The sequence below is a fragment of the Papilio polytes genome, unplaced genomic scaffold (genome assembly GCF_000836215.1).
Source record: "Papilio polytes unplaced genomic scaffold, Ppol_1.0 DF822178.1, whole genome shotgun sequence".
Classification (NCBI taxonomy): Eukaryota; Metazoa; Arthropoda; class Insecta; order Lepidoptera; family Papilionidae; genus Papilio; species Papilio polytes.
This window is the reverse complement of record NW_013527026.1, coordinates 1527062-1550061: the sequence shown is the minus strand read 5'-3', so window position 1 is coordinate 1550061 and position 23000 is coordinate 1527062. Positions and strand designations below refer to the sequence as shown.

The 23000-nt window shown below is 31.0% G+C and overlaps 1 protein-coding gene across 1 annotated transcript in view; it reads right to left on the bottom strand.

The window, feature by feature from the left end:
* The window catches only part of LOC106106388, a 75609-nt gene that overhangs the window by 49229 nt on the left and 3380 nt on the right, over window positions 1–23000 (bottom strand). The window contains exons 2-8 of the mRNA XM_013286965.1: window positions 19545–19697; window positions 17296–17408; window positions 16992–17087; window positions 16617–16752; window positions 15936–16069; window positions 14876–15092; window positions 14481–14622 (exon numbers count right to left, since the gene is read on the bottom strand). Coding sequence (XP_013142419.1) covers window positions 14481–14622; window positions 14876–15092; window positions 15936–16069; window positions 16617–16752; window positions 16992–17087; window positions 17296–17408; window positions 19545–19608 — 902 coding nt within the window. The 5' untranslated portion in view covers window positions 19609–19697. The remainder of the gene's footprint in view (window positions 1–14480; window positions 14623–14875; window positions 15093–15935; window positions 16070–16616; window positions 16753–16991; window positions 17088–17295; window positions 17409–19544; window positions 19698–23000) is intronic.

The window sequence follows — 23000 nt, the reverse complement described above, 5'->3', positions numbered from 1 at the left end:
AAATAAAACAGACAATCGTCTTCGTGGTCGTAACAGCAATAAGCGGCGGTCAAAGTGTTAAAAGTTGTGTTTAACTAAATAGTGTCTATTTTATGGATTTTTTTTAAAGGTATAACTATTTTCTATATTTCTATATTAAAGTGGAAAGTATTTTTGGATATTTGTAAATATTAAAATAACTTAAAAACTACTGGGCCGATTACAAAAATCCTTTCACCATTAAAAAGCTACGTTCTCACCGAGTATCATAGGCTAAGTTTTTAATATCACGCGGACGAAGTCGCGAGCATCAGCTAGTATTAAATAAATACGACAAGGTACATGTCAACGACAGAAATCCGAGACCTAAACTGGAATTATGCAAATGTACGGGGTTTCTGAAACGGCCCAAACAAGTTACCCTGCCCTCAGCTATTTACGTATGTAGATTTCGCAATAATATTTATACATTTTTTTTCCTGGCAAAAAAGAAACCAACGTACTAATTGAAATATGAAAAAAAAAATGAATAGGGAATATCCTTTTTGGATGTATTTAAAAAGAAAGTGTTAAAATTCTTTGTACGTACATAAGATACGACAATTTACAACAAGACTCCAGGATTGTGCCTTGTGTCATTGACGTTGTCACAAAAGATCCTTCGAGAATAAAAAAAAACGTTGTCTACGAATGTTTACACAACGCAAAAACAAACAGCACGCATCGTTTGTTTTCACCAATACACATTTTTCTAAAGGGCTACGCGTATGTCCGTAAATTACATCTTTTTAATAAGCAGTCACAAAAACTTTTAAATGTGTTGTCTTGAATTTGACATAAGTGTACATAACTGTTTTATTTACTTCCTAAAGGATACAAGGCAGTGGAAATCAACCGTAAAGAATATTGATATAAATGCTTATACCTATAAGTACTTGAGATAGTTACGGGAAAAATGGTTGATAAATGATATAGGAGGAATGGAGACGTTTTCTCATAATTAATTTTAAAAAATCTAATTTAATTTGCAGCAAGGGTGACCATGTCACCCGACTACCCACATAATATAATGCAGTTTATTTCCCGGAATCAACAATTAGAATTTGTTGGAATCCATTTGCTTCGTAGTGCATTCTTAAGTCTGGTCGGTGTGGTATGCCTCGTTTAATTAAAGTTCTGTGCTATGTTTAAGAAGTACGAGTACTATGTTAGGGTTGCCACTGTATTACCCAATTTAGTATATTTTGTGCACTTAAATAATATTTTCATTTTACTACTAGCTGTTCCTGTGCGGTTTCATCCGCATGAAATGATAAAAACTTTATTTTATTGTTTGCATTTGTTAAATTCTCAATTGCAAATAACCTTGCTTATACAACATCTTTTACTAATGTATGTTTCCAATGGAAAAAGAATTTTCAAGAAGAAGAAAAAGAATCTTTGGGCTTTATAATTTAATATTGAAAATATAAATGTATTTGTTTCTAAGAACCAAGGTCACATGTTCGAGTTGCAGCGCAAGTTTATGGTTGGCTTTCTCTTCCGACATTCTCTATATTAATTTCAGTAAATCATAAAGCTCCGGCAAATGTCATATATTTAGGTGAATACACCACCGCCCATTCTTAGAACTAAGAGTTTTTATAACATAAGTGTAAATAAATAATTTCATAGACATAAATAATTTCATAGGTTGTTTTTATAGTCTGTGGCACTTTACAAAAACTTTATTGAATTAAAATTCAAAGTTGTTTTATTGGTTAGAAGTCAACATAAACGGTTGCATAAAAAACTTCACAAATAGTAAATAAAGTATTGTAGAAAATCAAAAAGACAATGTAATCAACCTCTTTGATAATATTATTAAGTTAAGTCCAACATTTTTACAAAGGTACATTTCATTTAAAACGGAGCTAAAAAAGCGGTGGAAACTACTTAAATAACATTTAATTTTAACATTTTAAAATATTTAAAACGCTTTAACGATAGTGTTAAGAATTTATTGACTAAACGGACACATGTAGGACACTTTAACGCAGAAACTTTGCCACTGAAAGAGACAAATTAGTACATTATTCTGCAAAACTATGTAACCTTTTAAGTTCAACTTGTAAACAAGCTTGTGTTACAATAATGTTTTGTGCTAAGTTACAAAGTTCTACTTAGACACATTTTACTTCGTACTTGTACAATAAAGACTTGACAATTTCACTGTTTTTTTCTTTACTTTTTCTGTAATAAATAATATAAATAAATTATGTGCTATGTTAGTCATTGATAAGCAATCTAACAATGAAAGATTTTTTCAAACCGGTTCAATAGTTTCAGTCCCTATCCAATGCCATCAATCAAATCCTTCTTTTTTATGACATTACTTACTATCGTCCATGACTCCGTCCTAGTGGAGTTAAAAAAAAAGGAAAGTAAAACAACCATCTGTTCATCTAAACACCTTGTAGCTGTTGATATTGATACCTTTTTTGGCATAAGAATAGGATGGAATGGAAACGTGGATTTGACTGTGGAGAAGACACATATGAAGGGGAAATATCATTTTTATGTGCGTCTTCTTCTACGTGGATAATGGTAGGCTATCGCCGCTATTGCAAATATCTAAGGACAGCGGTCGCATCACCATTTTGGCGGATTCAGGTGGCCGCTTGATCGTTTGCCGCCTTGTGACATAAAAAAGCTATATGCGGATATGCTGTTTCATTAAAACCAAGCCCTGACTGAAACAACAGAAAATCATTAATTGACTACTAAGAGTTATAATGAAGTTTTAATTCTCCAACGAAAATCACAATATTTATAAACAATTCGATATTGAGTTTTACGTAGTTATGGCTCGTTCGACGTCAAGCAATTAGAACAATTGTCGTGAAAGCGACAAATTACCGCCGCGGGCAATGCCAACTCAAAACAATTGTTCCGTTTACACGAAAAGGCTGCGTTATTTTTGTTACTTTGTACCGGCAAATTGACAATGTTGTTATAAACACAGTCTAGTGTTTAAACATTTGTGTGTTTTTTTAAGATTAATCGATTTGTTACTAGTTGCTGAAAGAAGACTTATTAAGTAGTCGCTAAATCCCTTAGTGTAAGTTTAAGTAAATATTAAAAGACCGTGAGTTCATTATTTTGCTGAATTAAGCGAATTTATATGTGTCCCTGTTTGGTTTTAATTTATGTTGTTTGCTAGCTTTCGCCTGCGACTCCTTCCGCGTGGAATTAATAACAAAAGTAAGTGTTCTTCCAAACTATCATTGAGTCGAATAAATTTCATCGAGATCCGTTCAGCAGTGTCTACAAATTCTATCAAACATCCATTCAACGTTTATTATTAAGATACACAGACTTCTTATATAATTACACATTTCACATTTAACATTACACATTACACTCCAACACCTCACATATAGCTCTAATTTCTTCTCTAAGTATCACATATCTGTTTATTTTTAAGTTTCATTGTGGTATATGGGGCGGGGGCTTGGTGATCCATTGCACAGGACGCCACCCTTGGTTTGACACCAGTCCCATGCCCAAGGGGAAAGTTAATAAACTATTTTTATTTTAAATTGATCATTTTTAATGTCCTAAAAGTTTCTACGATTGTAATACAACCATTTGTACAACCCTTGAAGTTTGTATAGATTCTGGAGTAACGTTACAACGGTTAATACTCGTAGTCTATTGTCTTTTCTCGAGTACGTAAATAGGGGCAACATTGTTACGAGTGCGATTGTCCATTGTCAGACGCAAATAAAAGGTCCGAGTGTGAATAGAGCACTTGTTGCATCCTAAATCAATCATGTTGTATAATGAACTTCTTTTTTTCGTTATCATTACGAGTATTTAGTTCGTTCTTTCTTTCGTTCGTTCGTTCATTCGTTCGTTCTTTTTTTTAAAATGCAATCGTTATCCTTAGTCTACGTCTCTCTTAAAATATATTACCTTATTTACGTGTGTTTGTTAAAGTTTGTCGCCTAAACGGCTCAACGATTCTCGATGAAATCTAAACTAATATTATAAAGAGGAAAACCTTGTTTGTTTGACTGTAATGAATAGGCTCAAAAACTACTGAGGCCATTTTAAAAATTCATTCACCGTTAGAAAGGTAATTTAACTTGCTAACATAGCATGTATATATTTTTTTCATTTCTTTATTCACGCGGACGGAGTCGCGGGCAAAAGCTAGTTAAGCATAAATTTAGATCACAGTTTGGAAGAACATATAGGCTACTTGCTTTTGTTTTTATACTTCCACACACAGTTTGTGCTAGAATATGATTTACAGTAATCGAATGGCGGGATTCGATTCCACATCTTCATAGGAAATTAGTCCCTTAACCACTATTCGAATATGCACCATTGTTTTTCAATTAATTGTCATAACTGTCAACTAAAAATCTACCGTAAAATTAGATGTAAAGCTACATTTAAATCAACCCAAGAATTTCTCTTTTCCTTGATCTTATTTACATTCTAATACAATTATCCACTTAACTGATTGGTCTGTCAGCGTTCTCGATTCCTAACAAAGAATTCGATGTTACGTTTTAGCGAAATAAAAACGCTTTCACGTCAATTGATTTATTGACGACTGAAGGCAAATTGAATAAAACCTCGTACTCGAATTTGTAGAAAATTAGCAATTTTTTTGTTTGATTTAACTTTTAACATGTAACATGTGAAAAGTATTTTTAGAATATTTATGTGTCAAATAGAAATTTACAAATAAATATTTTTCGATCTACATTTGTGGTGTGAAAAAACTCTATCTTGTGTCTTACCGCGTAGACTTCAAGCGGAAGTATCAGAGTTTCCGGTTTCGTGCTGTAGTATCTGACGTCACGTCCGCTACGCCGCCTCGTAGCGGTCGATCATCGATGACGACAACCACAAAATGAACTTTCTTATGTGTGAATAATTATCCTGATTTTCCACTGACAAATAAAAAAAAAAGTTTTTTGTTGTACTTGTATTTTGGCGGTAGACTTACAGCTAAAAAATCTCTAGCCCTATTTTTATGGCCCACATTAGAAAGTGATGTAATAAAGAAATCAATTAAACCAATCCCAGGACAGGATTTTTATATTATTTTAGGCGTTGATATAGTTTTTGTATGAAATCTGCATATCTCATACAGTTGATTAAAATGTTTTCGTAATGATTTACAAATTTAAACAAGTTACTTGATTTCTTATACATATATAACTAACCTATAAAACACTAAACTCTGTTGTTTTTCTAGTTATGAGATTCTGTCTATTAGCGTGCGTAAGAAAAAATAGAATTGAAATCATAATTCATTTATTCGTCGATTAATAGCTTCATATTTAATTCTTCAAAACAGAATCCCTGTATATCCAATTATTAATCCTCTAGCATGTAAAATAACAGTTATAATCTTAAACTTTGTTAATTAAGTCTTGTTTTATTCATCTAGTAGAGAGAGATGGCCTCATTTGTTTTCAGATATAAGTACCGAAAAATAATGCTAAAAATAACTCACAGATAATAAAATAATAGGTTAGTGAAGATACAAAGTTATTTTAGGTAAATCCTACAAAGAGATTCTCAATACAAAAGATTTTCGCAAAAGGAAAAAAATGCGTCATTGTGTAGGCAATTCGCAAAATGCTATCGTAGTAAATAGTAAAGTTTGTGTTCCGGAAGTAATCGGATTAAGGCGGGAGTGCGGCGGAGGGATGAACCGAAGGGCGTCATTTATTCTCCTTACTGTGTTTACTTGATCCACTGGTTATCTCAGCCGCCCCGAAACAAATCTCGAATGTTTATAGCCCTGCGAATTCTTCTACAATTCCTTTTGATTTCTTTTATAAATAACCCGATTTGTAACTTTAAAAAACCAAGCAACAAAAAGTAGAGAAGCATTTTTGATCAGTGGTTGAGCACTTGTCTTGATTTATTTCCTGGGTTCGAATCCTACCAAGTAGCAATATGTTTGTCTATTTTCATGTATAGATTTGCCTTCGTTCTTACGTGAAGGGAAAATTTAGTAAAGCTTCTGCACATATCTGCGAATAAATTTAAAGATATTGAAGTCAACCAGCACTGGATCAGTGTGTTTAACTTAGAGTAGGCTGCGAGCTTCTCAGTGAATGACGAACATTTTGAAGTAATTTAGTAACAATTTGAATTAAAAATATTCTTAAATTATTACTTAACTTCACATATTATGGCAGTCGTTTGTTTTACACAACTAGCTTTTTACGGCAACAGCTTTTACATTGACAATAAACCCAAACACGTTTAAAACATACTTTAAATTTTTATTATATCCATGTGAACACGACAAATAAAAATCCCAAACAAAATTTAAAACTCAATTTGCATTTTATATTCGAATAAATGTATGCAATACGGACGTCAATATTGTGTTTATTCTGTTTGCATTGCCATATTTGATAGTCATACACTGCATTTTATAGTTATTCTTGACATAAACTATACTTACATTGTATTTATATTACAAAGACGTAAAAGTGTAATCTTTTACTAAAAGTAGGGAGATTTAAAAACACCCTACAATCTAAAAGATACCCAGGACCGAGATAATGAGAAGAAAGGGCAGACATACCCAGACTGTTTCACACAGCTGAAGTTTTTTTAATTAATGGCAGTTGGAATTGATAACCTAAGACATCTAGCACACTATTGCGACAGCGAACCAAAATCGAAATCATTGACATGAATCTATTTTGGATTTCGTTTGGTCTAACTAATCGTTTAGCAACTCACATTGTAAAACGGAATGTGATGTAAAGCTTTTTACACCAGTGAAAGTTCATAAGTTAATTTTGATTTCGTCCGTTGTTTTATTTAAAAATTCTTCACTCTTTAGATACCCAAATTATTCTAAATTACATTTTATATTTTTTGTCTTCAATTTGTTACGTCAGCACATTTGTAGCAAAGTTTTGTAAGGAAGGGTCCGATGATAAAATTACAGACAGAATTTATTCGTCGGCAATTTACTACACCAGTGCTCAAATACTTTTCTTTTCTAATTCTTTTATTTTAACTCGGTTGAAATGTTCTTAAGTATGATTTCTTGAATTATCAAAGAATAACTTAACATTTATCATTTAATTTATTACATAAATTTTATTTTTATAAGAAGCATAATCATACTTCTTAAAAATGTTTTTTCTATATAATAAAAGGGGCAAATGAGAGACGAGAACACCGAGGTGATTAACAACGAACATGGACATTCGCAACACCAGAGGAACTACCGATGCGTTGCCGGCCTTTGAGGAAATGATAGGCTCGCTTCTTGAAGGACCCTAAGTCGTATTGGTTTGTAATACCGCCAAGGTTTTGTTATGAATGCGAAAGTGTAGATGGATGGATATTTGTTAGTATGTATCTCGAAAACTGCATAACAGATCTCAATGAAAATTCTCACATTGTAGAGCATAGTCTGAAAGTTCACATACTTATGTTTTTTAATTCCTCACGGCACGAGTCGACAGATAGTAAGCCAATATTTGTAAAAAAGTATTTCCCAACAACATTTTAACGGATAACTGTCAAACGTAGAAGTGAATACGAAGACAAATTTGAAGGAATCGATCCTGTTATATTCAATCTAATTTACTATAAGTATCCAAGTTGAAACAATATTGTCAATTTATCCAATCATGACACATTTTACCTCTAAATCGAACTCAATTTCATATAAATGTGACATGAATAACCTTGGGCTTCCATTGTCGAAATACTTGCAAAAACATTTGTATGTCTTTTTTATTTCGTTATACCCAGGTGTTTCGACAGTATAAACCTGTGGTAAAAAACATAAACACACTATTTACGCACTACACCTTAGAATTAGGCAGTTCCTATAAAGTTGAAATTTATGTACAACCGGTCCCCCAATTAAAAGTTTTTAACAAATATTTAACTAACGACGTATGTTGCTAGCATCCGCAGAATCCAGTATAACTATACTTTGCTTCATGCAGGTTAGAAATAAACTTTGATTAAGCGTTATTTTGTGAGATCCTGGCTAATTTTACTTCGCTGATATTTTAAAATATCTTAAATTTTTAAACTTATTCCGTTTTAACCTTAAAATAAAATTGAAAAATATGTATGAACAAAGTTATTTTTACAACTCAGAGATAGCTATTATTTACATATACTTACTATTTTATGGTTACATAAGTACTCCCCGAATGTAGATTTTTAATATATTTTATTATTAAACATATATTTTGGGAAGATGGTGTATTGGCGTTATTTATGACGAAAATCGCATTTAAATTTATTTTGTCTGTTTGTCTGTCTGTCCTCAAGCCACGCTTGTGCCGGTCAATCTCCGGACAATGACCGGACATTCACTGAAGGGTAGCTGACATAGGCATATTATAGGCTATTTTTTAAATTCCGCGATGTGAAAATGGCGTAACGGGTGGTCCGAATTTCCGCTAACGAAGTTTGCGGGCGACAACTCGTATTGAATGTAACCCATTACCAGTATGTTATATATAATTCTGTTTATGACAATTTAAGTTTTGCTTTTCATTTAATATGCTGTGGGCACAATTGTAAATTGAAATTCTAGATAGCGGTTAACTGTTCACTTTAAGTGACATAATATAAATTGATTCTTGTGGTTAGAGTTCAAAGAGCAGCTAATCAAGAGAGTCATATTCCTGTTAATTAAAACTGTACTGTAAATGAGTATAATATGACAAGGAAAATAACTGAAGATTTATTTGTAAAATTTACTATACATTTTATATTCATTGTCTACTAATGTTTTAGCATCTTTTTGAAATTCTAATATGCGTATTTCGGACCTTTTCTCAAAGATCAGTTCAGTGTTCTGGATGTCCATGGGCGTCAGTTATACTAAGGATCTAAAAGCTCGAGTGGCATTTAAAAAAGTTACCAAAATACAACACTTTAATGTTCAAGACGTACAACACAATGCAACGTTACAAAAGCACTCAATGAAAAAAAGCTTACACGTTAAAATTCCATCACGTCTCTGCAGTCTAAAGCTGAGCTTTGTCAAAGCTCTGAAGAGAAAAGTTTCCAGCACCTTTTTATTTCTTTACTTTCTTTAGCACTAGTATTGTTTGTAAAATGTAAAAGGCACTGAGAGCTAGTAAATTTCGAAACAGAAATATGTACTTATAAAACAACATTGGTACTGATTTTCAATTGGATTTGGGTTTTTTCGCCGTAATACTTAAGTACTGAGTAGAACATATGAAAGGGCTTTATTGGCTAACAAAATAGGTCAGAGGAACTCTTTCAAGTTAAAGCAGTGTTACGCTCTGCATTTCTAACTTACAAGCTTGTTCCACTTAAGTACGTATTTTACATGATATTTCATCATTATCATAAAAAATCAAGCTAAAATTCTAGTTTGATTCTTATGCTTTTAATACACAAATCATTTGAATAAAGTCATTTAAATTATTATTTACATGAGTTGTTTTTTTTCTCTTCAGAGAACTTATTTGCTTCCAAGATATCCTAATCGATCTATACTCGCTTCATAATTTGTTTTGAATGTACTGTCTTATAATTACTCCGATTTTATTTTACTTTACTCCTATTTTATTTTTGGTTTAAATTTCTTATGAAATTGACTACAGTTGTCATTTGTACTTATTGTACTTGTATTGTGATTTCAACTTAAAATAACATTATGTAAGATTATAATAAAGTTTCCTTGTTTATTTAAAGTTTTATGTTACCTCAGATAATGTGTCAAGGTTAATATTTCCCGATATTTTCTATTGTAAGTAAAGCTGCTTAAAACATAGTTTTAAATATTACAATTGTAACTTGAACTTATACTATTTTAAGCAATGCCTGTGGACAAAGAACGTTTGTTACAAAGTGATAAAATGTAAATTCACTTTCGTAATGGTAGCCTAAGGTCGTAGATAAGCGTTCCAGCTCACGGAACACGGCTAAAACTCCTGAAGCTATTATTACACTTTTTACTTACCTACTTCTGTTATACTGTTTATATAACGGACAAAACGTGAACACTCTAGTGACGCTTGTTAGTACGTTTTGTAGGAATTTGTTAGTGCCTGTCCCACCACTGGCTGATAGAGACTCAGATAGGTTAAAAATTGCGTCACTGTCGGATAAGGTAACAAAATCAGATATTTCCATGACATATTTTACACGTTGGATTATCAGACAATTTGCAATTTGGTGTGACAGGTCCTAAGTATTTAATAATATTTTTGTTAATAATACGAATCGACTTTGAGTCATGATTTTAAATCGTTCTGGAGATTTCAAAGAACTCAGAAAGTATAAAATAAATTTGACTAAAGTAGATAAAGGGCACATAAATGAATAAAAATGACTTTAAATAAAAATGACTTTGAATTTAGCAACAGCGACAAAATACTCTGTTTTCATAAGACCACTCTTCATTTGTTTTTTATTTATTTACAGGGTGTAAATAATTCAAATAAACGAATTCGTTCCGATTCCCTTAGTTCGTTTCAATATAAACATTTGCACAACCCAGTTAAAAACGTTAAAGAAATAAAACGAAATGATGTGTAAATCGAACGTGTAATACATTTATTTTATAAAGAGATAAAATTTCACATTTTTTGTAAATATTAGACATTTCCATACAAATACAGCACAGCAGCTGCGTACAGCGTACACGATAAACGCAAATACAAACATGTATCCATACAGCTACAGCTTGGCTAATTTAATTACCTATGAAATTTTATATAATTTTTCTTACAAACATTCTATTAGTATTTCATCAAAATATTCCTTCACAATAGTACAGTATACAAAGTTTATAAACGTAAGTTTCCATTGCATAAACACAAAAAGATTACCATCTCTACTGTCTTTGATAAAACAGAAACATTTTTTTTGGATAGATGTTACGTCATAGTAAACTTACATTAAAAATGCCAATCTTAAGATCGAACATACAATCAAACATTAGGGCCTAATGTGCTTTAATTGAAACAAAAGATAATCTTTTATTCAACCAATATTATATTCAAAATACAAACTATTTAATTCGTAAGGAAATATGACTGGTTGTGAAAGTACATACTGTCTTACATTTAATCTCTGGACTGATCCGACGACGGTACAACATTGATAAGCGATTTTCACATATCGCTCACACAGACGACGAATGAAGATTAGATAAGCTTTTCCTTTACTGTACCATACCCTAACATAAAGGCTGTTAAGAGCGTGTGCACACCTGAAACTAAAATATCGCACAACTGTTGCGATTGTCGATTTCGCAACCTATTCAACTGTTCGTTGCATAATAAATATCGAGTAGTTTACGCCATATAAGCTTATTTGGATTAAGAGCAAGACTAACCATTTGTGCGATTATTTAGTTTCAGATTTGCACACCTCTTAAACTTGAAAATCGTCTGCCTTTTATAAATCTTTAATCTCTACTGTGAAAAAAAGCAGCACTTTTAATTACGAATAGATTATTTACGAAATAAAAGAAAGTTTGATTAAATCGAACTTGTTTTAGGTTAGTTTAAAAATCGACATCTGTGTGAAGCGATCTTAAATAACAATTATGCAATTGACAGCAAGTAAAGCAGTAAAAAAAGCAATTCGATTTATACATAAGTACTTATATTAAACTATACTGTGTCATAAGTAATCTCGTATCTATATATCTATAATTAAATCTAACATATACATAGTACACTTAAAGTTTTATAAAGAGTATAGCAACGAGGAAGACATCAATAGCCTGCATAATTTATCCATCGAAAACATAGTTTAGATAACGATAATCTTTCAAAATACGAAATAAAAACTATTAATTTCTAAGCTAACATAACTAAAAAATCTACTACAACTCAATTTAACATTTGCAAGTGTCACAGATAATAATTTAAAAAATCGGCTTTAAAATAAAAAAAATCAACTCTATACATTTTTTAAGTCTCTATCATATATTTAATCATAGAAAAACAAACAGATTAAACCAATTAGATGTTTAATCGGTATATTGTATGAACTACTTTTAGTTGCAGTAATAATTCGAAAATTTTAAAATACTATTTTTACACAAAAATAATAGTAGAAATTGGACTAATACATTTCGAGCTACCTATAAACGAATTTCAACATTTACCGTAAAATATTTTTCCAAGATTCATATTTTGTTCTATCAAACAATTATTAATTTTGTTGTTAACAATTGAATATAATAATATTTACAAGAATGTCTATAAAAGGTTAAAATAATAAAGTGATAATTTTTTTTTTTTTATAAAAAAATTAAAACACTACAAAATGAATAGAAGCTTTTGTTGTAAAACTAAAACGAATTAAACAAATATTATAAACAATACATTATATTGTAACTTCTAAAATACATTAAAAAACAACATTATTACTAATCATAAGAATCACTAAAGTATTTTTTTTATAGAAATTTATCAGATTTTGTAAACTTTAATATCGAAGCTGGAAAGTATTTGAAGATTTTTCAAACAAATTAGTTGACATTCATTACTCGCTAAACATTGTAATAAAGGCCGGCCTAAAGGCTTTTAAACATTCAAGGTGGACACCTAGGTTACGGGGTGTAACACGAAATAAGTGCGATTGACGTAGAGCTACATGAATGCTTGTTTACAATGTTACACCCCGTAACGTTGATAAGTACCTTTACATAAAGACAGACATTCAGAAAAATAGATCAAAATATACGCTTATAATTTCAAATGCACACAACATTTATATGTTTAAATCTCTATTTTATACTCACTCCTAATGATATGTTTAGTTACATAATTGCTCCTAAAATTTAAATTATAATAAAAATAATTTATTTATGAATCTTATAAATACAGCATTATACGCCTTTTAAATAAAATCAAGCAATAATTTCAATAAAACAAATACAACACTTTAGAAATATTTTGACAGTTTAATGCTAACATTTTTTATATATCTTTTTAATTTATGTAAATTTTCTTTTCAAAATAACAAATTCATTCCATATAATTAGATATGCTACCCAAAATTATAACAACTAATTAGAACTTAAAGATAAATAAAAAGGTTTTAATCTGTTACAAGGTCAAAAATAAAATATTAACATTAGGTAATTTACATAATTTCTCATTTACATTTATTTCTTCCTAAGTTACAGCAGAGGATTTCTATATAAGTTATCACTTTGTTTAAAATATTAACCAATAAAATAAAAAAAATTCTAACATCATTGTAATAAGCATATAATGAAATATATTGGTTAAAATTTGTCTTCGAAACAAAAAATATTTACAGGGTTGTTAAAAAGAATGTATTAGGAATCAGTAATGGGTTAAATTGAATTGGGGCTTTACTTAGCTTTACTTAGTTATACCATAATCGGACTTGTAGCACGATTTTCTGTAACTACAACACAATATTTTTGCATATAAAATCAAGTGTCTTATTAACCTTATGTAATGTTGACAACAAAGACATTAAAGAAATATATAGAGTGGACATAGTGAACAATATTTTTTGATCGGTAACTTCTTTGAAAGGTACTATGTTAGTTATCAAGTACGCAACCTTATGTCCTTGTATTGACATGTTATAAAACATTTTACAAAATTACAGTCAGCGCCATCTTTTGTTATAAAAAAGTAAACAGCGTCACAAAATAAAATATACACATTTAAATGTGATTAAATTTGATCTATTGGGAGTTCATTAAAATAAAATTAATTACATCAAATATAATTATTAATAGATAGCGTTAGTGAGGATCATGTAAAAAATGTCTCAAATGAAGTGCCAACTATGCTTCCTCTATATATTCTTTTAATCTCTCTGGTTGACAATCACGTTAGCTGCGTCTGGTTAATAGAAATAGTTTTATGGTTAACCCTTTAAAAGCCTCCGTGACTTTTTGCACGGGACATTTTGTTTGTGATCAAGGGTCAGTCAGTCAAGCACTTGGAGTAAACATTTTTTTTCTCTGTTTCTTATAGCAAAAACTGAGATAGCAATACTGTTCTGTGTTTCATCTTTTAAATATGTTTCCTGTTCTTAGCAATTGTTAGTACGCCTATTTTTATATATCAGTCTCATAATTTCGCGTACAAAAGTGTAATAAAAAAATGTACCCATTATATTAAAATTAAATTATACATAGATTAAAAAGCATGTGTTTAAGCTTTAAAGCCTAATATTCTCTTTTAAATAAAATCGAAATTAACCATGATTTTTATTAATAGGCCACATCTTTGATGATAATTTTATTCGTCGACATAATCGTCAACATAAATGTATCTGACCAATTTAATTTACATAATCAGGTAATCAATAGAATTTTACTAAATTATCTTCAAACCTTTCAGATTATGGCTCTAAATTATTTTGCATAAAGAGATTGTTAGAAATCAAATTTAGTTAAACACATATATGTAATTTAAAAAATACATTTCAATAAATCACTACAGTAATTTTACTGTCTCTTAATAAAATAGCACATCAAATACATGAAATATATTAGCACACATTGACTATAGTAGATATTAGAAGAATTATGTTCAGGACTTATTATCTTGACTGGCAGTTGAGTGGGCGGCGGTTCCATACGTATAACGTTAACTGAAAAATAACATAAGGCTCAGCGCACACTGTCTCTGTCCAGTATGTCTTTATACTAGTATGGAATAATATTCAGTACAGTTCTTTTAGGATTACTATAAAACTACGACAGTAAAAAGACTGGCAAATAACAGTAATTCCGTTCTATCTGATGAGTACTAGAGGCATGTTCTAATACGATCCTTTCCTTTTTTAGCAAGTTAACTGTTTCATAAACCTAGATGTTTTGGTTATTAATAAAACTACATCTCACCTGTAACCGTATGATTTTGTAGATCAGCAAACCCTTCCCCGAGGTTAGCGTAGCTCGGTATCGTACTGAGGCAGGTTATCTCCACTGTCTGGTTGGGGAACAGCTGGAGACTGGACAGTGGGAAGTGGAGAGAGGAGTTGGTGAGGGACAGCGGCATACCGTGGTGGTGACGGTGGACATTCCAAGTACCGTGAGGTTCGATCAATCTTTCATCAACCTGTGAAACAATTGTTTTTTACAAATACTATTATTGAACTATTTTCAATGTTATCAATGTTAACAGTACATTTTAAATCAAAGGATTATTTTCATCCATTCTATTACTAACTTTGAAAACAAAAGCAAGTATCCTATGTGTTCTTTCAGACAATGCCTTTCATCTATCCCAAATTTCATCCCGATGCTTTCAGCCTTTTAGGCTACAAACTGAAACAAACATCCATACATCCACCCATCAGTCCATCTAAACTTTCGCATTTAGAATATTAGTAAGATTAGTACGAGTAGAATGTGAAAGTTTATATCATTGGAATTATGGTTGCTAGAAGGAAGCTCGTTAAAGACTGTATGGATCTCGATCAAGTTTAGCATATATGTAGAGCTTAGTCTGGAAGAAGATGAAAAATTTAACCATTTTTTTTTATTCCGAACAGTCGAAACAAGAAACTATTTAAAAATATGATCCAAGATTCAATAATTCTGTTTCAAATAGACTTCACTATAATACTTTCAAAGAAGATATTTACAATAAAACTTGCACAATGCACATATTCTCATATATGGGAAAGTTTAAAATGATTTTCTCTTTTACTACAGTTTGTAAAGATTTTAATCTCAAGCTTTCCTACTACAGTGCTCTTAAAGAAAATATATTAGTTGTTAGTTTATATTGAATGTAGATATATTTATATCTGTGTTTTCTTCCTTTTGTCTTTTCCTTCATAATATTTTAAGCTAGCTGTCGGCCACGACTCCTTCCTCGGTATGAAAAAACTTCATTAGTAATATGTGTGTTCTTTCTATATTCTACAACTGTCAAATATCAGATAGATGGACATACCTTCATATGGTTAATGAACCAGGTGAGGTGAGGTGCGGGGTGCGCGGGGGCGCTTTGACAAGTAGCTTCTAAGTTCTCGCTGGACGATACTTTCTTGTGCTTTATTTTAATTTTTGGACGGTACTTCTGGCGGACTAAAATACAATACAACCAGATGAAAACGATTTTAATTAAAACATTCAGTGGTGCATATGAGAGAAAGGAATTATTGATTTTTTACGGACACTAACGAGAGGATTGTTAAAAGTTTTATTTCTGAACAGCCAGAATAACCGCAAACCGTTTTCATTTTGTTTTCACGCTCGTTTTTAATTGTGTCTTAATTACACTTGGCTCTCGATTTCATTGAGTTTAAAAAGCGAAAATTATGTAAAAGATAATTCATTTCATTTTCAACCAGAAACATAATAGATAATGGTTGCATTTTACGAAATTAACCTTTTTTTGTAAATCGATAACAGCTGATTGCATGCATGAAAAAGCATGACTCATTGTCACGTTCCTGAACGTGCGAGCAAGAGCGCGGTACAAGCGATAGAGAGGCACGATCGGCTTCAGCGTTCGGCTTGAAAAGGTTTTACGAAAAATTATCCATAAAATCACTTTGTTATTTAATTTTTTTTTTAGTTATTTTATAGGAAAATGTTTTGTACGCATCAAAGTGTAAAATAGGGTACTCACCAATAACATTCAGTTCATGTATTTTGGACACTTTTGAATACAAAGGCGTCTCGAGTGCAATTTCACAGGCGTACGACCCCGAAGCCGAGAAATCCATTTTCTCCAACGTTATGGAAGTCGGCGTTAACTTTATCAACTGAAATGAAAATAAGTCTCAACTTTTTGATACGAGTATATTTTTAAAATACAATGAAATTGTCATAAAAAATTTGATAATTTTGACTAGCCGTGTTTACGTTAAACTGAAATTATCTTGGAGGGAAAACCAAACACTTTTTAAATTTATTATGTTACGTAGATTAACAAATTTGATTACTAATTTCGTTAAATTGTACGCACAATTTAAATTATCAAGGATTCTACATCAAAACTTACGTTAATTTCAGCGCCGGTAAAATTGAAGGTCTCAAAGGGAGGGTCCCTTCCGCGCACGTACTTCATTATCCTTTGACCGTGTTTGAAAAACACTACCTGTTCACCATATTTAATAAAATTAATTAGTCTATTAAAGTATAATGGTATAAATTACGTATTATCGAAAACAAGAGGAACAATATTATTTCAATGTTAAAAGGTAATTGTAGCTTGCTTTTATACACTTTGTACACTTACCGTCTTTTCACAATTACACACTATGGTCTATTACACGTTTATTACACATTCTGTACAAAGTACATACCTTGTAGAGGGAGTCCGGGTCGACGTTGTGATCGCAACGCAGCACCGCGTTGTGCCGATGCACAACGAAGCGCGGCGCCCGCAGCTCCACCCAGACATCCGACATGCCTGTCACTAAACAAAAACCTTTTATTACCTCAAAAAGTCTTTGGCACTTACGGTATATAGATTTTTGTATTCAATTTCTACAACTGAAAGCATATTCTATTGAGATAGCATAGATACGCATAGATTTGCGCCATTTAAATTGCAACAATACATTTTGATTCATAGATATTTTTGATTATTGCAAAATTGTATAGTTCACGGAGATATTAAAATATTAGATTTAAATGTTGGCTAATAAGCATTAAGATTCGGTAGAATATTTCATAAAATCTACATTCTTAATTATGGAATTAACTGTATTGCATTTCTTTACATTAATAGTTTTATTACTATAAGAGATTACACTCTAACAACAATAACTTAGTCGGTAACATTTACGGCACTCTTGGGACACGAGTGAACATTGATACCCTGCCAATGGTTGCTGGCAGATAAATAAATTGGATTAAAGTTTTATACAGATATTTAAGCAATGGAAACTTACAGTAAGAAACAATAGAAGTACAATGAGTAATTATTTTCAAATAAATGCTGTTAATTAGATTAGCTAATTTCCTAGTTAAGGAGCCAAAGCGATATTGATCCTGTAAACAATGATTACAGGATCACATCGCTCACTTATACATTAAATTATCTTTGTTATTAAAAAAAAAACTAAAGATTCGGCTTTTGATGAAGGCGTAGCGTGGAGTGGCGACTGAAATTACGAATGACAGATCGATATGTATGAAAACCTGATGCCAAGGTAATAATGACAAAAGTCTATAACATTATTCGACTTGATTATACAGAAATAATGAAGATTGTTTTGAGTTAAAAAAGTACAGCTAGTTCATTTATTCGCACAGACGCTATCGTTAAAAAACTTGGAAGAGACTTTTATTTACTGAAGAGCAAGTACTAGGGCAGTGTAAACCGATGAAATGCAAATTTTGCCTCGCAGAGCTTCCTTTAGTCGGTATTGAGATGCCGTTTCCGGGAGAAATTGCTTGGATGGACAATTCCATCCCGGACATAGTTTATTTTTACCAACGCAATCCATTTCCATCTGTAAATCTGAGACTATTCTCTTGCTTCTTTTATTAAAAACGGTTATAATAGTGTAGGAATTTTTCAGTTTGATATTTTTAAAAGACATTTCTTTGTATTTGTGGTCCTTTACTTTTAATTATATAACATAACTAGCTGTTCCCGTACGGCTTCATCCTCATGAAATTATGAAAAATTTATTTCACTGTTTACATTTATCAAATTATCAATAGCAAATGTCAAACTGACATGACATGACAAACCTTGGCAATCTTTTTCCTTAATGTTGGCAGCAAATCATGGTCTCTTTCCCACGTAAGGTATTTTATACAAAATACCCCCTAAGTTTATTGGCGTGACAATATATAGCCTAAAGCGTGACGTAAGTGTAGGGCTTTTTATTAAAAAAAAAGAATTATTCAAAAATATGCTATAATTGCTGACATCTTAGGCAACAAAGAAGTGTGTGTTTACGCTTTATTATAGTAGTATAGATTTCCTATGTTACTTATTGATAACATGCTAATTAGTGAAAGAATTTTTGATATCGATCAAATAGTTTTTGTGTTTATTTGTTACATACAAATACACGATTTCTTCATTTTCATTACATTAGTAAGACCATAAGACATGATATGCAATTTCATTTTTTAATTTCTTACATACTCGTAGTTTAAGTTTCTGGTTACTTATTAAGTAAGCAATAGGTATTTTAGATGTTGACACTAAAATTGACTAAACATCTGGTCTATCTAATCAAGATATGGTTTTATATGATTTTAGATAAATATGTTGTAAAAAAATATACCCTTACCTTTTTCGTTACCATAAACATATTCAGGATATGTGCGGTTAGCTTTGTATGAATTATTTATACGTAACGTTTCTCGCTTTCGTGACTACGAGAGGATTTTTTATAATATAAATAAGGAGTTTAAATTACATAAAAAATATATTTAGACGTCATTTTATGTATACTAATATATTAAAAAAAATAGAATTTGAGGAACAATGTTTTCAAACGAAACTCCACATATTTATATTAAAATCCTAGGTTGCCTTAATTGTAAACAAATGTCTAATTTAGTGTACTTTGTTTTCGATATAACTTACCAATAGTGGTTCCAGATAAACAAAACGTAAATAGTATCCACAACTTTACGACTCGAGGCGCCATCTCTTATCAGTAATTCACAACCAATCGCTTAAATCGAAGATAATCAGTATTATGCTGAAGTAACACATTGTATTGCGTTACTTCGCCTCCTGGAACAAAAAAAAATACTTTGACATTACGAATTACGTCATCCCGACATACTTCGTATTGTCACAGAACTCTTCGTATGATAATAAACGTTTAAAGTATCCTAGTTGTCTTGTCAGAGACAAGAAATGTAAGACATAGTTTTTTTTATATTGACTAGTTATAGAGGACTGAAAATCAGTACTGCTTAAGTGATAAGCTAGAGGCAACGAACTGATTTTTACTTCATAATTTTTGTTTTGTTTTTTGGTCGGTAAATAGTGTTTTAATTATTTATTAAAAAAGTTCTGAAAGCCCTAAAGATGTACCATAACATCTCGTTTTGTAAATATAACTTAAATTACAAAACTACTACGTAAAATGACAAAGTAAATGCAGATGACAAAATCTCCAGTAACGAGCGCTGTCAAATGCAAGATGCATTTAACAAGGTTCTTATGTAAGTCAAATATTTTGCTTTAAACCCGCTATTTGAACAGCATTTGAATAAATATCATTAACAAATCGATGACATACAAATATTCTAAGTATTTAACCTTGAGACTTATTGACTTATTGAATTGAATTCTCACAAAAACTTATTTGCCAAAAAATATTGGTTTCAATAAAATAAATGCTTACGCAACTTTTATTTGCTTAACAAGAATTTAAAATGTAAGAAATTTCTATGAAAAGAAATCACCGTGACCTTCATATTTTACATTTCAGATAACAAAAGAAAAGCGCCTGTATCAAAATTTATTGAAACTCAATAAGGCCTATTATGTAAAATATTACACGAATTTACATTTACAATACCCTATTTTTCGATATCAAACAGTTTTTGTCGAATAATCTACAACAGACAAATTATGATTATAACGTCGCTACGCAACTACGTATAAGACGTAGCAGAAATCCGTAGCAAACGTAGCTACGTAGCATAAGAGCTTAACTATTGCGCTGTTAAATAACGCAGAAGAATCAGATTTGTAATAAACTTAGGACATTACTTAAAAAAAGCACAGACTAAGTAATAGCTTAAACACATTTGTGAGATAAAAAAGTTATACTTCAACGAAATAAATTCATATAAACGTCTAGCTAGATTGAAAAAAACTTATTGAATTTCCACAAGACGCGGAGAACTCCCGCTGTCTATACCGACTTTGAGACTCACTTTCATCTTTAACATCGAAAATTAAGTTAATTATTAGTTTATCTACTTTTCAAAGGATTTTAGTAGCGTTTGAAACATTTAATAAATAAAAGTCTCAGATATTGTGTTTTGTTTTATTATTTTGTTACGATAAAATAAATAGGTTTTTGTTTTATGACTTTAGTTGGCATTTAAGAGCGGGCGCACACCGTTGACTAAACTAGTGCGATAGTCAATCGTTTCGCAGTAAATTCAACAGTTTGCACTAGAAAGCGAGTAGTGTGCGCACCTCCATATAAGCTCATAGAAATCAAAGCACGAGTAAAGAGTTGTGCTATAGTATAGTCAAAAATGTGCGCACGCTCTAAGCATCTTTGCTTAATTATTTTAGTGAACGTATCGGTTTCTATTTGATTAATTGTTTTAGCCCTCTTAATACAATTTTGTCAGAAGCCGTAATGTGATATTTGAACGTTGAAAGCGGCAGTTATCAAGTTCGAAGCGAATTACGCTACGAGGAACAATACCAACTCTAGTTACTAACGGAAATGAAATTATCTAAGTTAAATTGTGTCCCGAATTTTCCGCTTTGATATTGTTTTTAAAGTAGAGCTATTTAAATGTAATTTTAAGAACTATAAATCCACTAAAATTCCTTTATTTAAAGTATTTAAAAAAATCTATAATGGAAAGAGAAAACTAAGATTTAAGGTGTAAAAAAAAAGGACACCAGTGATGCCAAACTCAGTAGCATTGCCGGACTTTTAGGTTAGACAAAATCAATAAATAATAAGTAAGACAAAAGTAACATTATTTATAACATTGTATATTAGACTAATAAATCATTACAGTACAGGTAAAAAAACATAATTACCTTAATCAAAAATTCTCGAAATAGTACAAAGACTAATGTATGTAAAAAATATATATAATAAAGGCTTTGGTTACCCTGGTATTTTTACGCTTTCAATATGTTGAAATATTACCACCGCCATCAATCATGTACAGGGTGGTAACGATTTCGACAGAGCCCTGTTGCGACTATTGTTAAAAACCCCGAACATAAATAAATCTAAACGCAAAGAGCATAACAAAATAAATGTCTGTTTCAACATAAAATAAAATGATACAACATAATTTGTATAAATATTGCAGAAATATAAAGCTATGGCGTTTATGAATAATAATTAAATTTTTCGACTTCAACATGTTTAAAAATATATATTCATGAGTATAATTATAATAAAGATCAAAAAGTTTTTACCAATACTATAAACTACGTAAGCTACATATTCAAAATTATCTGCATACAAAAGAGAAGTCAGATCGGTCCCTTTTCGTTCTATAAAAGGACTTAAAATATTTAAACTGAAAATTCCTTGAAGGTAACAGTACAAATAAATTTAATTGGTATTTACTTTGATTTACTCGATGTCGCACTCAGATAAAAAGTTATGGCACTAAAACTATATTTAACTTAACTTAGCTGGAGAATAAAAACATTTCTTCATTGCGTGAACTAAATGTACGTTTTGTGACTACATAAAACTTAAACCTGATATTTATCTAGAAAAATAAACTTTATATAGTCCTAATTTTTTCAGCAATTGAAATAAAGCTTGGTAATTAATTACTTCGGACGGCGTTCAAGCAGTTCGCACGCAAGATTATTCTGAACCATTACCCTTTATAGCCTGTTTATGCTCCCTTACTTCTAGTTTTTCAAGTTCGAACAGCCTAGTATATAGTTCTTCAATTATTGTTTATAGATTTCCTTCGCGGAAAGTTTAACTTATTGAAATGCCAGTTACGATTTGTAACGAAGTGTCGTTTTTACACTTGATGAGTTTCACACTTCACTGCATTACTCCTACTAACAAAGAATTGTGCACTGCAACACTTTTTACACTTTCACTTAAAAATTTTACAGTTAAACAAATAAGTAAATCAACGTTTACAACAATTATACAAGTATCACGTAAATTATGACAATAAAATGGAATACCTCAAAACCAGAAAAACAGAATTCGTGAATATTAGAGGAATCAAAAGCGCACCTTTCTTTTAAATATTTTAAGCCCCTATTGAGCTTTCTCAAAGCTTTAAGGGCGCTGAAGATAATCGTAGCAATTACCAGGAACAAAATGAGAAATATGCTTCGTATTAA